The sequence below is a fragment of the Syngnathoides biaculeatus genome, chromosome 14 (genome assembly GCF_019802595.1).
Source record: "Syngnathoides biaculeatus isolate LvHL_M chromosome 14, ASM1980259v1, whole genome shotgun sequence".
NCBI lineage: Eukaryota > Metazoa > Chordata > Actinopteri > Syngnathiformes > Syngnathidae > Syngnathoides > Syngnathoides biaculeatus.
In genome coordinates this window covers 1,621,649-1,639,738 of record NC_084653.1, presented here as the reverse complement: position 1 = coordinate 1,639,738, position 18,090 = coordinate 1,621,649, and the positions used below count along the sequence as shown (strand labels likewise).

General features: G+C 42.6%; 1 protein-coding gene across 13 annotated transcripts in view; it reads right to left on the bottom strand.

Annotated features, from left to right (window-relative positions):
- Window positions 1-18,090, bottom strand: part of LOC133512214 (interferon alpha/beta receptor 2-like) — a 157,243-nt gene that overhangs the window by 77,118 nt on the left and 62,035 nt on the right. For all 13 annotated transcript variants that reach the window (XM_061841612.1, XM_061841616.1, XM_061841611.1 and 10 more), the window contains one exon: window positions 14,865-14,980. In XM_061841612.1, the coding sequence (XP_061697596.1) occupies window positions 14,865-14,980 (116 nt within the window). The remainder of the gene's footprint in view (window positions 1-14,864; window positions 14,981-18,090) is intronic.

Sequence of the window (18,090 nt, the reverse complement as noted above, 5' to 3'; positions counted from 1 at the left end):
CTAAGCAATTGTGCACCGCTGATGTGGGCTCTTCACACAGATGTTTTGCGTTGCGCGCCAAACAAAAAATCCAATGCAAATTGAAATAATAACATACAGCTATTCAGTTTGTGGCATTTTGCAATGTGATTCAACAAGTGAGCCATGATTGCCTGCTACATCCAATGGCAGAATTCACATACGTACTGTAAAAAATGAAAAGGAGAAGCCACTGGTTTCTTTTAGGTAGCACACGGATCCTTCGCGAACAACTACCTGCTGCTTGACCACACACTCTTTTTCCGAGTTTACCTTACATTGTCCCCCTCCACTCTTAAAGGGGTACACTCAAAATTACAAATTTACTTACGCAGTCCATCAGTGTGGTTTATAATGACAGCACCCACCACCAATGCTTTAGTTAGCAACACAGTCTGAGCAATGTAGAGCAAAGACGAGCTAGACATGCTGCTTATGTTTACTCTCCGGAACAATGACGAAAGTTAAAAAAGAAATGCTGTTGTTTTAAGATGCAATTACTGTTGTAACCCTGTTGGAGTATGTGAATAATTGAAGACAAAGTGGTGAAACTGGACGAGAGGCTGCTCGGCCCAAGTTAGCTTAGCACACTAACAACCTTACCTCATCCCTTACATCCACATGTCCTCTGAATTGTCATATCCATTATAATTTCACAAAGGTAGTATGTGATTTGTGTAACTTATGTGCTGACTGTGTTTATTTGATAGCTCTTATCTGACTTAAAACTTTAACATAGATTAAGTAATATGTAAACTGTGTATTTTATGTGTTGACTTTGTGTATTTGTTTGCTTTTTTTTTTTTTTTTTGTCTATCTGCAGCCAGAAGGGTGCACAATACAAAGGAAAGAGATTAGCAAAGAAGATGTGGGCCATGGAGAGGACTGAGGAGAGGTGGAAGGAATACATTGAGATGTGATGTAGGGAAAAGGTAGAGGTGGCGAAGGCTAAACAAGAGGCACATAATGACATGTACACCATGTTGGATACGAAAGAGGGAGAAAATGTTTTCTACAGGTTGCCCAGACAGAGGGATAGAGATGGAAAGGATGTGCAGCAAGTAAAGGTGATCAAGGACAGTGATGGAAATATGTTGACTGGTGACAGTAGTGAGCGAAGTAGATGGAAAGAGTACTTTGAGAAGTTAATGAATGAAGAGAATGAGAGAAAAGGTAGAGTTGAAGAGGCAAGCGTGAATGACCAGGAAGAGGCAATGATTAGTAAGGGGGAAGTTAGAAAGACACTGAACAGAGTTAAAAATGGAAAGACAGTTGGTCCTGATGACATACCAGTGGAGGTATGGAAGCAATTTGGAGAGGTGGCTGTGGAGTTTTTGACCAACTTATTCAATAGAATATATGCAGGAGAGAAGATGCCAGAAGAATGGAGGAAAAGTGTGCTAGTCCCCATTTTTAAAAACAAGGGCGATGTTCAGAGCTGTGGAAACTATAGAGGAATAAAGTTGATGAGCCACACAATTAAGTTATAGGAAAGAGTAATGGACTCAGAACAGAAGTAAGTATATGCAAGCAACACTATGGTTGCATGCTTAGAAAGAGTACCACAGATGCATTATTTGCCTTGAGCATGCTAATTGAAAAGTACAGAGAAAGTCAGAAGGAGCTACATTGTGTCTTTGTAGACCTAGAGAAAGCCTATGACAGAGAAAGAAAGGAACTGCGGTTCTGCATGTGCAAGTCTGGTGTGGCGGAGGAATATGTTAGAATAGTACAAGACATGTATGAGGACAGCAGAACAGCGGTGTGATGTGCTGTCGGTGTGTCAGAAGAATATAAGGTGGAGGTGGGACTACATCAGGTATCCGCTCTGAGCCCCTTCCTGTTTGCGGTAGTAATTGATAGTTCTGACAGATTATTTGCCTTGAGGATTCTCGTGGAAAAGTACAGAGAAGGACAGAAGGAGCTACATTGTATCTTTGTGGACCTAGAGAAAGCCTATGACAGAGTACCAAGAGAGGAATTGTGGTACTGCATGCGCAAGTCTGGTGTGGCGGAGAAATATGTTAGACTAGTACAGGACATGTATGAGGGCAGCAGAACAGCGGTGAGATGTGCCGTAGGTGTGTCAGAAGAATTTATGGTGGAGGTGGGACTGCATCAGGGATCTGCGCTTAGCCCCTTCCTGTTTGTGGGAGTAATAGGCTGACAGATGAGGTTAGACTGGAATCCCTTTGGACTATGATGTTCGCAGATAATATTGTGATCTGCAGTGAAAGCAGAGAGGAGGCAGAGGAACAGTTAGAAAGATGGAGGCACGCACTCGGAAGGAGAAGAATGAAGAATATCTGAAGTAAAACACAATATATGTGCATGAATGTGAGGGGCGGAGGAGGAGGAGTGAAGCTCCAGGGAGAAGAGATAGCGAGGGTGGATGACTTCAAATACTTGGAGTCAACAATACAGAGCAATGGAGAGTGTGGTAAAGAAGTGAAGAAACGGGTCCAAGCGGGGTGGAACAGTTGGTGGAAGGTGTCTGGTGTTTATGTGACAGAAAAGTCTCTGCTAGGATGAAGGGCAAAGTTTATAAAACAGTGGTGAGGCCGGCCATGTTGTACGGATTAGAGACAGTGCCACTAAAGATAAAATAGGAAGCAGAACTGGAGGAAGCAGAAATGAAGATGCTGAGATTCTTGCTTGTAGTGAGCAGGTTGGATAGATTAGAAATGAGCTCATTAGAGGAACAGCCAAAATTGGATGTTTTGGAGACAAGGCTAGAGAGAGCAGACGTAGATGATTTGGACATGTTCAGAGACGAGAGAGTGAGTATGTTGGTAGAAGGGTGTTGAGGATGGAGCGACCAGGAAAAAGAGCAAGACAAAGACCAAAGAGAAGGTTGTTGGATGTTGTGAGGGAACACATGAGGGCAGTTGGTGTTGGAGAGGAAGATGCACGAGATAGGCTTAGATGACACACTGTGGCGACCCCTAACAGGACAAGCCGAAAGGAAAAGAAGAAGCCCGAAGATCACTCATGGGACACTGGTTAGGAATCATTCAAAGTATTATGCATCATATTTACTGGACGAATTTTGGGCCTTTAATGTGTCATGATTACATAGAATGTCAATGCGGATAAGATGCGGTGGGGCGGCGAGAATGACGCGAGCATTCGCAAATACGTCTCCTTCACCCGAATACTCAAAGGTGGGACATCTAAACTTGTCCAAGAACTAGTGCCTTGCGGAGGGGAAGCCTTGCTGAGCTTACAGCGACAATGAAGCGTATGCACTTTAATTGTGTTCCCCTGCTGATGAGAAGATTATAATCAGAATCAGCTTCAATGGCCAAGTATGTAACAACACATAAGGAATTTGTCTCTGGCAGTCGTTGCTGTCCTGGTACGACATTCATGTTGAGTGCGGAGAAGAAAAAACAAACTAACAAGAATAAACAATAGACATTCAATTAGTACAGAACTATTTCTTACCAGAGGCACAGTTGTGCAACGATGCAGTCGAGCATTGACCGTTCGTCAACCTCCCACATTATGTTAGCTTATATAGTGTGCCCGTACCCGTTCGTGATAGACCAGTGCAATGAAAGTTGGGGAAAGTGTGTAGTTTAAAGTGACAAATCATGCGACAGTCAACAGTAAGTATTACTAATACTAATACTGATTGGATTAGCAGGGTGTTGAGGGTGTCTCCCAAAAACGGCACAAGGCAGAATATAGGTTTGCTGATGAAAATTTTATTGACTTAATTGCAAGAGAGAAAAAAATGTTTGAATGATGCTCGTTTAGATTTGCATTGAGTGGTCGGACCTATCCGACGGAAGGAGCTGGAAGAGCTGGTGGTCAGGATGTGAAGGGTCAGAAAGGATCCTGCCCACTCTGGGCCTAACTACAGTGATGTGCAATTCTTCAAGGGTGAGTAGGGTGGTGCCAACAATCTGTTCAGCGGTTTAGATTGTCGGTTGCAGTCAGAGCTTGTTCTTTTGTTCTTTTTAGTTGCCGCCCCAAACCAGACTTTTATGGGGGTACACAGTACTAATTTAATGACAGCTATGTAGAACTGTCTCAGCAGCTCTTGTGACAGGCTGTGCTGCCTTAGTCCACCTCCACTCCATATATTATCCTGAATCAGATGCACCTGTGTGAGGTCGTTAGTTGCATAAAGACACGTGTCCACCCCATACAATCAGTAAGACTCAAACTTGTAACATGGCCAAAAACAAAGTGTTCATCAAAGACACCAGAGACAAAATTGTACAACTCCACACGGCTGGAAAGGGCTGCAGAGAAATTGACAAGCAGCTTGGTGAAAAAAGGTCCAATGATGGAGCAATCATTAGAAAATGGAAGAAGCTAAACATGACAGTCAATCTCAATCAGAGTGGAGCCCCATGCAAGATATCACCTTGTGGGGTCTGAAAGATCTTTAGAAAGGTGAGGAATCAGTCCAGGACCACACGATAGGACTTGGTCAATGACCTTATAAAAGAGCTGGGACCACCGTTTCTAAGGTGACTGTAATACACTAAGACGTCATGGTTTGAAATTATGCATGACCCGGAAGGTTCCTCTGCTTAAACCAGCACATGTCAAGGCCCGTCTTAAATTCCCCAATGACTATTTGGATTATATAGAGGAGTCATGGAGAAGGTTTTGTGGTCAGATGAGACCAAAATGGAACTTTTTGGTCATAATTCTACTCACGATGTCTGGAGGAAGACAAATGATGAGTTTCATCCCAAGAACACCATCCCTACTGTGAAGCATTGGGGTGGTAGCATAATGCTTTGGGGATGTTTTTCTGCGGATGGGACAGGATAACTGCACTGTATTAAGGAGAGGATGACCGCGGCCATGTATTGTGAGATTTTGGGGAAAAAACCTCTTTCCCTCAGTCAGAGCATTGAAGATGGGTCGTGGCTGGGTCTTTCAACATGAGAATGACCCAAAGCAAACAGCCAGGAAAACCAAGGAGTGGCTCCGTAAGAAGCATACCAACGTTCTAGTGTCGCCTAGCCAGTCTCCAGACCTAAACACAATAGAAAATCTTTGGAGGGAGCTAAAACTCCGTGTTTCTCAGCGACAACCCAGAAACCTGTCCGATCTAGAGAAGATCTGTGTGGAGGAGTGGGCCAAAATTCCTCCTGCCGTGTGTGCAAACCTGGTGAACAACTACAGAAAACATTTGACCTTTGTAATTGCAAACAAAGGCCACTGTACCAAATATTAACATTGGTTTTCTCAGGTGTTCAAATACTTATATGCAGCTGTATCACACAAATTAATCATTAAAAAAAATCATACATTGTGATTTCTGGATTTTTCTTTTTAGATTATCTCTCTCACAGTGGAAATGCACCTACGATGAAAATTTCAGACCCATGAGTTCTAAGTGGGAGAACTTGCAATATAGCAGGGTGTTCAAATACTTATTTTCTTCACTGTATTACCCAAGAACTTGAAGGTCTACAGGTTCGTGAGCCTCTGTGCCATCTACACCACGACGCTCCGAAGAGAGCGCCGATGTGTAACTCCAGGAAAAGATTCAGTGAATTGGTGAGGGTTCTCAAAAAAAAAAAAAAAAAAAAGACTGATGGGTAGCATGCTATTTCTTCTGTACTTGAGTCCCAAGACAACCGAAAAACACACAAAAATAAACAATACAAAGGAACACGTACCAAAGGCAGCTGCACTGGTAGGTGCCATCTTGTATCACTTGTAGCCCCTATCTGGTTGCCTCGGTATGGTCTGCCGTAGTACTATGTTTTTGTGTTTTTCATTCGTCTCTGGACTCACACACACAAGGGAAGACTTGCTAACCATCAAGGAGTCTACAACTTTCGCAAGAGAGGAGACAGACTGGCATTTCTGTCAATTCACCTGACAAATCTATGCTTCTTTCCCAAAAAAATGGAAGAGCTATCATTCTGATAACCAACAAAGACTACAGATGTTTCGCCACTCTATGCTTCACGGAGACTTGGATTTGTGTGACTGTGCCATTATGCTACCTTGCTCTGAACTTCACCGAGCAGACTGCATTGTGGAGCTGTCGGGGACAACAAAAGGCGGTGGAATATGCTTCTATATTAAAGGGGAAGTCCACTCGTTGAAAATAACATTCTATGAGATACTGCAGGTCATGTCATTGGTCCTGTAACTTTAAAATAAAGATTTTCATCAGATATCATTTAAGGTTGTGTTGAGGATATTTACTGTATATTGGCAATTACGAATTTTCATGGGAGTCGCCATTTTGGTGAGTCACATGACCTACGTGTGTGGATGTGACCTGTCATGTGCTCAAACTGAGGCTTTGTTACGTTCCTACACAATTATGGCCAGCACTGATTTTCAGATTTATCCTCATCTGATGAAGAAGTATCGGTTGATGGGGAAGACGGAGGAATATGTCCATACAGATTTGAACCTGTGGCTGTAAATAATATTGAATATTCGGATGGTTCTTTGAACAGGAATGATGCCAGACTGACTACCTGGAGGCCCACGCGCAGGACACACTATTCTTCCATCCTATCGATGTTAGAGTGCATTTAGACCAGCTAGTGGAGGACTACACTGAGGACAGCACTCATGGCCATGAAGGATGTTAGAACCCATCAGTGAAAGGTAGGCCTTATATTGTTGGCTCCAGCGGCGCTGCTTTGCGAGCGAGCTCCGGGGGCCTTTGTTTATGCACTCATGTCTCGCGCGTAGGCCTCCGAGTAGTCAGAGTCCGCATCATTCTCATCTGAAAAACCATCCGAATATTCAACATTATTGACAGCCACATGTTCAAATCTGTATGGACGTATTCCTCTGTCTTCTCGATCAACCAAGACTTCTATTTCTTCATCAGATGATGATAAATCCGAGAAATCAGCGCTGGCCATAATTGTGTAGGAATGTAACCGAGCCTCAGTTTGAGCACATGACACGTCACATCCGTGCACATAGGTCTTGTGACTTGCCAAAATGGCGGCACCCATGAAAATTCGTAATTGCTGGCATAAACATCCTCAACACAATCCTAAATGATATCTGATGAAAATCTTTATTTTAAAGTTACAGAACCAATGACATGACCTATCTGATACATTGTTATTTTCAACGAGTGGACTTCCTCTTTTTAATCAAAAGTGGTGTACAGATGTCATACACCTCGGGAGACACTGCAGACCACTTTTAGAGTCACTGTTCTTGAACTTGAAGACTATTTTACTTTTATTGCACTTTCATTATTGGCTCAAATATGACCTCATACATTTAATCAACAGATAAAGTGTTGTCCATTTTCTAATCAGGATGTGTTGTGGAGCCGGTGGTTGTCCTTGATCTTTGTACGCAGAAAACCGGCTGGCGCCATCCTCCTCTCCCAGGCGTTGCAGTGGAGATGAAAGACACCCGATAAGGAGGGGAAAGTTACCATCCCGGCCCAGGACCAGGCCACTTTTACCATGGACCCATAAATATAAAAACCTTGTGTTACTAGGAAGCTTTTCTCTTCATCTTTGGCTATCCTGCCTGAAGACACACGTCTCGTGAGCGGCAGATACCTAGATAAGATGTACGGCACATTCGTTTGTAATAAATCAATTTGCTGTTAACTTTTTCTAATCATTGGTTATATCTTCCTCGACTCGTGAACACGCGTAGGGTCTAAACTCGCAAATCCCTACAAACCTTAAGCTATTTTACTCATGTGAGTTTGCCTCTTTTGTCCTTGTCGGTGTTGACATTTCGCCTCAAGATTTATAACAAAGCACTGCTAAATCTTGCCGAACAAGCTGGCATGCACACAGAACTGCTAATGTTCGCAGAACAAGTAAACGAAATTGAGAAAAAACACTCAGACTCACCCCAAATTATTCTCAGAGGCAGCACATAGACTGTCCAACGAGGGAAAATAACACTTTAGACGACTGCAATACCAAAAATAAATACCATGCTGCCCTTGGTTCATCTAATCACTGCTTAATCTACATAATACCTACATACACGCAACTACTTAAATGTGCAATACTTTTGGTAAAATCAGTAGAAAAAAATGGACCAACAAGGCATAAATAGAACTTCAAAGCTGCTTTAAATGCGCAGACTGAAATGTCTTTGAAAATTCATGTAGCAGCCTAGATTAATTTATGGATGCTGTTACATCGTATCTCAGTTTCTGTGAGTGTGTGTAGCAACAAAAACTTTTCGCACATTCAATAACAACAAGCCGTTGTTTACTGCCAACTTCGCCAGGCTAAAGAGGTTGCATACTGTAGCGGGAATAAGGCCCTGTACTGTACTGCACTGTCCAATCACACAAAAACCAGCTGACTAATGAAATTAATATTACAAAGAAAATTCTGCAGCAAAGATGGAAAAACGTGCTAACGACTCCAAATCAGTCTGGCAGGGATTACGATCTGTAAGTAATTACAATCTGAATCATCTATATTCGCCAAGTACGTCGGAAACTGTAGGAATAATTGTGATCAGAATTATCATACATCTGCTTCCAATAAAGAAATGCTTTGCTCTGCTCTAGATAACGTGGCAGCCTCCGAGCAGGAGATTGCAAGAACAACAACGTTTAATCATCAGAACTATTAGAACTGCTGCCTGTTAAAGAAATGATGACCACACATGTATTCAGCAATCTTCAACACATGCACACTCACATGAACAAACATGTACACTTTGTTTTCAACTGTTGCCGTCTCCTTTTTGTAACATCCATATAAATAAGGGGTGTCTTAAAACTAAACAAATAGAGGTGCTGAGGAGAGGATAATCAGAGAGTGCAGTGGTGAATTGTACGAGACAGTTCCTCTCCTCTCTCCTCGCGAGACTTGAACTGGTGTCTTTGCTTCCTTTTTTGTCCTGTTTAATGAATGTCTGATTGGTGAACCTGACATTTACTTGGTCCTTCGAGCCGGATCTCAAGATACCTGAGGTTTCCAGGGGCCGAGTCGACGTCCAGGCAAAGACCGTGGCCACGGCACTTGAGACCCTTTCCGGGACTGGGCCTCGACTTTGCGCCTGGAGGCTGAGGGTTGACGAGAAGCCGAAGGAAGTAAAGGCATCTCTGGTAAGTAGGAATCACTCATGAGGAATGAGTGAATGCGTGTCTGGGTGACCGCGGCAGAACCAAACCTCGAGAATACTAGTCCCTATCGAGTAGACTAATTAGTCTATAAAACTGAGAAAAGGGCAAGGTGTGTCCTGTATGTGAGCTCCGTGAAACGTGTGCATGTGTAAAAGTGTGAGTGGAGGTTCGCTACCTCATTTGAACAGGAAATTGAGTGACAACTGTTTGAGGATGCAGAGGTAAGAATCCTCCGCCACTTGTGGTAGAAGCTTGAGAATTACCTCAAACAGAACGTAATTGTCACACTGTTCAGGGGGAAGTCAGTATAGTCACCCTAGGTGAACCACTGACTCCAACAGGGAAAAAACAAATCGCAAAATAGTTGATAAATAGCAAAATAGTTGAAACATAACATCTGGGGAGAAAAAACATGTGTATATATAGTTAACCTGCAGGATAAAATAAGAGAAACACACACAAAAGAAAACAATAACAACAACAAAAAACTGGGCACAAGATGATGTGAAAACAGCCATAAAAGGTATCACATCTCATAAAGTTGATGTAACATAATTCGTCCAGGAAACGGAAGACTTGAGAAAATCTTACCACTTAAATGGTATGAAAGTACAACAAATTTGGATGACAGCAAAGTACTTTCACACAGCACCAGGGATAATATTGCGCACTTCTGCTAGATTTAGACAAAAAGCAAATTTTTCTGCCATTGGAAGAGCAAAATAAAACAACAATGAACCATTTGAAGAATATAGAATTGGAATGACTGCATGTTTTAAAGCAAAGAGTGGCATTCCTGAAGATCACACTCCAGGGAGTGTTCATCAAGGGCAATTAAAAAATGCTCTTCAAGCAAATTCAAATAATCCTATAAAACAATGGATTGAAAAACATTGGGTTGACAAACCGACTGGCAGCCTGTAACATACGTTACCCAAGCACTACACGCAGAAAGAGTGCTACAAAATAAGAAAAAGAAAGTTGACACCTTTCTGACAGAGGTAGGAGAAATTTATGGAGCTTTATGCGAAACATTTAATAATTGTGGCCGCAGATGAGGAAGAGAGCAGCCATCTTCCCATCAAAAATGTCACAACTAATGCTTCCTAAATGCAAATTTTTAATTTGCCCCATACGTTTGTTGGGAAGAGATGGCTTGCTGAAACTAGGACTGGGCTTAATTCCCTCTCTGACAGGAAATATAGAAGTAAAAAGAGAAAAAAGGAATTACTGGGAGGGCAGTTAAATATCTTACAAAATAGGAATCCAGCACTCTGTGATTACACCTTAGATGTTCCAAACAAACCTCCCACAAGAACAGGAGATTTCTTGCTGCAAACAGCTCGAGACATGATTGAACAACCACAAAATGACGTAGGAAGTGACTCATTCCATGTGACTATGTAGTATAAGATACTGTAAACTTATAACAGCCCACACCAGACAAAATCATGATTGATAATCTCTACTCAGATGGTATATCAGTCGTGGTGGCAGGAACAAGACTGACTGACAAACTAAATGCATTACACAAGGAATGGACAGCACCACAAACGTCATTCCAAACTTAACAGGAGTGGGAGAGTTTGGGACAATTTGTATTGGTGGTACGAAATGTTCCTGATTGGACAGAAAAAGAACCAGATTTGGATTGGGACGACTGAACTGTACAGACAATATCTTATTGGACAGGCTTAAACAATCTGAGACCAGATGCTGCTGTATTCACGGTGGTACTACAATCTACACAGACAATACTGGAAAAATATAGGAATAGTGACAACTACAGGGAACACAGTGACACATGCAGAGCTATTAGAAAATGTGCTCATCGCAGTTCAATTGCCAAAAGAAATGGCCATATGTAAATGTGCAGTATACACATCAAAAACAGACAAAGAATCATTAGGAAATGGATTTACAGATAAAACAGCAAAAGAAGTAGCAGCCAAAACCTTTATGGGATTAGCTGACCATGCAACAAATGAAGACATTCTTTCAGATGGTGTGTTAAACAAAATGCAACAACAAAGTTTACCAGCAGAACTAAAAATGTGGAAAAAATAAGGTGCTAAATTACAAAATGGGAATTATGTCAGCACAAATACGAAAAAAATTCAACCAAAAACATTCGTTAAGTGGGCGGCAATCTTGAGCCATGGGAAGTCTCAAGTCTCAACAGGAGGAATGGTAGCCCTGGTACAAAGGCATTACATGATCCATGGATTTAACTTGTATGCAAAAAATTTTTTGTCGGGCTTGTTTGATCTGTGTGCGATATAATCCACAAGGGAATGTGCATCCAAAACGTGGTCGGTTTCCTCAAACTGCACATCCATCCATTCCTCCATCCATTTTCTTAGCTGCTTATCGTCACAAGAGTCGTGGGGAGGGCTGGAGCCTATCCCAGCTGTCAACAGGCAGGAGGCAAGGTACACCCTGACCTGGTTGCCAGCCAATTGCAGGGCAGATGGAGACAAACAGCTGCACTCATAATCACGCGTAGGGGCAATTTGGACCCAATGATAGATTAAGTCTAACTATACATACATTACAAGCACGTAAGGGTCTCATTCTATTCAAAACACTGTTTGGGAGACCATACAAATTACCAATATTTTCCACACAATGAGAGATAGACAAATGATGAAGGGAAAAAAAAACTCACACAATGGGTCCCTTTCAGGAGTTATTAAAAACCCCAAACATCTTGAAAAATTGCAAAAAGGGGTACTTGAGTTCATTTGTTGATTGTAGGAAAGTTATTGCTTTTGAAACCATTCTTAACACAAAAAAAACTAATTTGTTTTTACTGGCCACTTGTAAGTTAGCTGTTCTCATTCCTACTGCCAAGGTCGCTGTAGTCCGGTTACACATGGGAGTGAGACTGCTATCATAATGGTAACTAAACAGTTAAATTTTGCTGTTGGGTGTTGGATGAAAATGCTATCTGTTATTTTAATTTTTCTGTTCGAGTGGTACCTGTGGGAACCACTCAAGGTCCCACCCCTAAAATAAACAAACAAACAAACAAATAAATAAATAAATAAATAAAAACAAAACAAATTGGATAACTACAAACAAAAAACGTGTCCAAAAGATTGTGTTGTTTGCATGGATCCAGAGATAATACCAATGCTATTAATTGAACGGGTTATTAACGAATGCAAAAAAAAAAAAAAAACTTGGGGGATTCTGTGTACCCATTAACTTCTTTTGAAAAACAAAAAACATTGTTTTCTAAAGCCATGTCACTAGGAAATTTCACATGCATCAATTTGATAGTACTGTAAACAAATTGGGAAATTTATCAGCATTGATGTGGAAAACCATCTTTTTGATTTTTTTTTTTTTACGCCAGATGTCTTTCCTGATGCAACCCTTCTGCATTTATTCGGAGAGAGCGCTGGAGCCAATCCCATTTAACTTCGGGTAGCGGCAGACTACACCCCAAACTCGTCGCCAGCCAGTCGCGGTGCAGATGTCGACACCATCACTGAGCGGGAATCGATCCTATGCTGCCTTCACTCAGAATGTCCCTCTGAGGGAAACCCGAACTACAACGTGGCCCGCAAGAGAAATGAGTTTGACACCCCTGCACTACACCATCAGAAAAAAAAAAGAAAAAAAATGTAACAAGTTACTGTGCTTTAATAACTTTATTACTGCCATTTGTCTATAAATCCTACGTCTGTTTATGAATTAACATCTACTGTACATGCAGTTTTACCCGAACACTGGCATGGACTGAGCAAGAGCTGAATGACATGGGCAAAATAGCAGAAAGAAACAAGTGGACACACCTTACACACTGTAAAAGGTCATCTCAGCTGAGTCACCCAAAGGGAAAGGTGAGCAAAGTCCAGCATACGGTGGGTGCAGAGTTATAGTATCTGAAAATGCCTGAAGGCTGGTGAAGACTTAAAAGACACTTGACTCATTTAGGGGTGACTTGATCGACATGACTTCAAAATGGCTAAATAATATGATAGCATGTTGGGCTCCAACATTGACAGCCGTAATGATATTTTTTGTTCATATGCTACTTTTGGACACCTGTAAAGCTGACAAAAATACATAACAACAGAACCAATAATTATACTCAGTCAACTCTGCCTACCACACATAAGATAAAGAGGTGCAACCTCATTTCAAATAACATTGGTAAACAATGCGGGAGTCACCGAGGCATGAGGGGAGGACTCCATGTGTGCCTCCCAATTAATCAGTTAAGCACTTTTTCAATTCCTTGGCAGTCTAAACACTGGGGATTCCATCCTTGGGCTTGTGCTTAACGAAAAACCCCACTTTCTTCTCACAATTTGCCAATTTAATTCTACCTTAAACCTGGATGCCATACAAAAATATCCGTAAACTATGGAGGGAGTTGAAGTATTTTAACCGAAAAAGTGAGACTTCGCGAGACTTGAACTGGTGTCATTGCTTCCTTTTGGTCCAGTTTAATGAATGTCTAATTGGTAAACGGTTGCAAAGTACTGTATTAATTACAATGTCCAATGAATCCATAAACTTATTTTTTATTGACTTGTTCTTCCTTATGTTTAACTTCTCATTGGAGAGGCAATTCTATTCTGCTATCAATCCAGGAGGTCATCGATGATGCAGACTGAGGCAAATATCAGTGCCGCAGGCTGGAATTTCAACTCTTACATTCGCAGAATTGTTCGCTTCATTGGTGAGGAAACACCAACAGCAGTATGCTGCATGCTTTTCGATGACTACATTGAACCATCGACTACAAATAAATAATAAAATAAGTAATAAGTCTACCAAGCTCTTCTAGTACCTTGCAATTACTTACCTGGCAGTTTAGTTGCTGGGGATTCCATCTATAGGCTTATGCTAAAGGAAAGCCCCATTTTCTTCTCACCATTTGCCAATTTAATGCTACCTTAAACCCCAATGCCATACAAAAGAGTCCATATACTATGGAGGGAGTTGAAGTATTTTAACCAAAAAAGTGTGAGGAACATTTTATAATATTTTAATTTTATTTTTTTCTACAAATAGGAAACAACTGGTTGTTATTAATGTAGAATGCAGCTAAGAGGGTAAACTATAGTTGCATCACGTGCATGGGCCCTCGGCCACTACTATGTGTCATTCCAGCAGAAATTCCAACACAATGTACCCTGGAGATAATGACTAAAACAACTCCTAACAACACTTGTCAAAAAATGAATAGTGTTCATCCAACAACTAAGGCAGTAAATGATAAACTGATATTTTCTACTAATGTTGCATTGGCTAATTTCTCCTGTGTTAGCTTTACAGGGACAGGTGTTAAGGTGGGAAGTCTCTTCTTCAAATAACATTGGTAAACAATGCGGGAGTCACCGAGGCATGAGGGGAGGACTCCATGTGTGCCTCCCAATGAATCAGTTAAGCACTTTTTCAATTCCTTGGCAGTCTAAATGCTGGGGATTCCATCCTTGGGCTTATGCTAAATGAAAAACCCCACTTTCTTCTCACAATTTGCCAATTTAATTCTACCTTAAACCTGGATGCCATCCAAAAATATCCATAAACTATGGAGGGAGTTGAAGTATTTTAACCGAAAAAGTGAGACTTCGCGAGTCTTGAACTGGTGACTTCCTGACACCTTGAACTCCTTCCACTGCACACTTTCATACCTCACACACACCAAGCTACATCGATGACCACATCAAGCCTCTGACTTCCCCTTCTGCATTGATCATCCACAAACAGAATCTGAGACGTATCTTTGAACAAAATATCAACAAAGCTGACTTACCAGAACAGCAGGCACATGACTCTTTCTCAGACAGAAGAATCCAGTATAGGCCAGGAGGCTCACAATGATAAGACCACCAATGGAGAAAGTACACAATACAGCTGAGATCTGCAAGTCTAAAAAGAGCATAAATGGTTGTGAGATACATATTTTCTTTGTCCATATAAAAAGCAAACAGAATTAATTATAAATTATGTATTTCTTTGGTGAAACATCGGTACAAATTACGAGTCGCCATCATTGATGTAATATAGGATGACCTCTCACAAACAGTACATGACTGAAAAAGTGTTTCATACATTCTGAAATTTTCAAAAATGCCTGAAATGCTCTCACAAACATTTTTTTTTCTGATAATATAGTGTTGATGGTGGTCTCAAACTGGCGGCCCGCAGGCCGTAATATTTTGTGACCCCCTCCCTAATATGAAAGTTTAATGTTCGTGTGGCCACCGAGTTTGACAAGAATGTCACTTTTACAGTGTTGTCTGCAAAGCCAACCAATCATGGTGGGGTATAGAGCTCGTGCACATGACGTCACCATTTTCACAGCACCATATTGCTGGTCAAACAGAGCTGCTCGACATTGAGGGAGACCTTGAACCGAAGGAGAATATTTACAATGCCCGAGACCTGTTGTGCTGTTGGGTTGTCACAACAGATGAGACAGATATTCAAATAGATCATTCTATGGAATACCAGCTCAAAAGACCAGAAAAGATCGATGGATTTCGGTAATCAAACGGGAAGGATGGTGCCCAACCAAATACACACGATCACTTTAATTCAGATGGGAATTATTCTTAAGCTCAAATTGCAAAGTATTTATAATGCCAAATTGACTCATTGGAGAACAATCCGTATTTAAAAAAAATAATAATAATAAACCGTCTGTCGCAGAGAGTTTTAACAGAGGTTAACGTGTGGCAGCAATTGTCATGGCCCTGCCGATCCCTGTCCTGGTTGTACCGGTCCCCAAGGCAGCACGCACCTGCCGCAATCGGCGGAGGCGTAACACCTGCGCCTCGTCTCTAGTAATTACGTCCCAGTTATATAGAACCACACATACGATCCCCGACACTGGACCGAATAAACACTTTTCTCGAATTGCCTCTGTGTCTCCCGAGTCATGCATTTGGGTCCAACCCTGTGTTCTGGTCGTGACAGAAGAATCTGGCCAAAACATGGACGCAGCCGCGACTCAGCTGCGTTCTGCCAGTCCCTGCAGTTCCAGGGCAGACGTATCGCCGAGCAGGAAGCCACTCGCCAGGTAACTAATCACCAGTAACGGGAGATGTGTGCTCGGCAAGACACGTGGTTTGCGTCCATGTCCAGCGCACCCGACGCCAGCCCGCTGACAGCCGCCGGCACCCCAAACCCAAGTCTGTCCGCGCCCGCTCCCCTGCCGGTCGCAGAGGTCCAGCAGACCGTGTGTACGCCACTCTCCCGACCCGAGCTGTTCTCCAGAGACAAGGTTAATATTAAACCCTTCCTCGCCCAATGTGAAATCCATTTTGAGTTGCAGCCCTCCGCCTTCCGCTCCCGGATACCATTCATGACATCCAACATGACAGGGAGAGGAGAGGCCTGGGCCACAGCCGAATGGAGCCACGGTTTTGAAACCTGCCGCTCCTGGACCTCCTTTCTGTGTGAAATGACGCAGGTGTTTCAATACGCTTCTCCGGAACATGAGGCGGCGGCTTCCTTGATCTCGTTCTAGCAGAGGAAACGCCGCGTCGAGGATTATGCCATCGAGTTCTGTATCCATGCGATGGGGAGCTGGTGGAACGTGTGAGCGCTCCTCTACGCATTCTTTCAGGGTCCCTCGCCCGCCATCCAAAATCCCCTCGTCGCAGTGGAACTGCCCACAGACCTGGATTCGCTCATCGCCCTTGCCCTGAGGGCCCTGTCAGTCTGCTAAAGCCAGCTCAGTCGTCTCTGCTGGTCCCGCCTGCCAAGCCCCTCCTCCCCCCTCATGGTTGATGGGGGTCCAGTCTACACTGTGCGCGGCTCCTGTCGTCTCGCGCATCGGGGAAGGGGTGTCCAGTACCTGGTGGACTGGGAGGTCTATGGTCCCGAAGAACGATTAATGATCCCATCCCGGTTCGTGGTGGATCCCTCCCTCATCAAAGACTTTCACCCCTCTCACCCTGAGGCGCTTGGGCCGTCCAGTGCCAGCCATTAGGGGGGGTACTGTCATGGCCCTGCCGGTACCTGTCCTGGCTGTACCGGTCCTCGAGGCGGCACGCACCTGCCGCAATCGGCGGAGGCGCACACCTGCGCCTTGTCTCTAGTAATTATGTCCCAGTTATATAGAACCACACATACGGTCTGGCCTTTGCCAGATCATTGCTTCGTAATACCGTTCCTGATCTCCCGTGTACAGACTCCTGTCTGCCCACTGACTTGCCTCCTATGCCTGACGTTCTTGTTACTGCTGCTCCCATTGACTGCCTGCCTGATTCTCAACACTGGACCGAATAAACACTTTTCCCGAACTGCCTCTGCGTCTCCCGAGACGTGCATTTGTGTTCAACCCCATGTTCTGGTCATGACAGCAATACGCCTCCGTGTATGGCGGACCCGACTCCCGGTCCTCTTTTTTTTTCCAATCATAGTTAATGAATGCAATTTGTGTAAAACCAGGGGTCATTTATTTGAATATTGGTATTTGTATTGAATACCTGCTGAAAAGACCAAAAAAGATCGATGGATTTCGGCAATTAAACGTAATGGATTGTGCCCAACCAAATACACATGCCTGTGTAGTGATCATTTCATTTCAGGTAGGAGTTCTTCTTCTCAATCTCAAATTACCAATAAGTATTTATCATGCCAAATTGACTCATTTGAGAACAATGCGTATTTAAAAAAAGAAAATAAATGTCTGTTGCAAAGGTTTACGTGTGGCAGTGATACAGTTTTGTGTGTCGAGGAGCTGTCTCCGTACTCTTTTTTTTAATTTCGAATCATAGTTAATGAACGCGCGTTTGTGTAAATCCAGGGGTCATTTATTTAAATATTGGTATTTGGATTGAAAAAATCCGAGTGGGTCCATCACTATGTGGGATTTATTCCTGATTGAGAACAGATCCAGGAACCAAGTATTTGTGTGCTTATAAAAATAAGTTTTCAAACTTTTGTGTAAATTTCGACGACTTATTCACCAGATACATGTGTATATCCAGTTGGCCAAGACAAGCAGAAGCGAGTCCACTTTCTTTTTG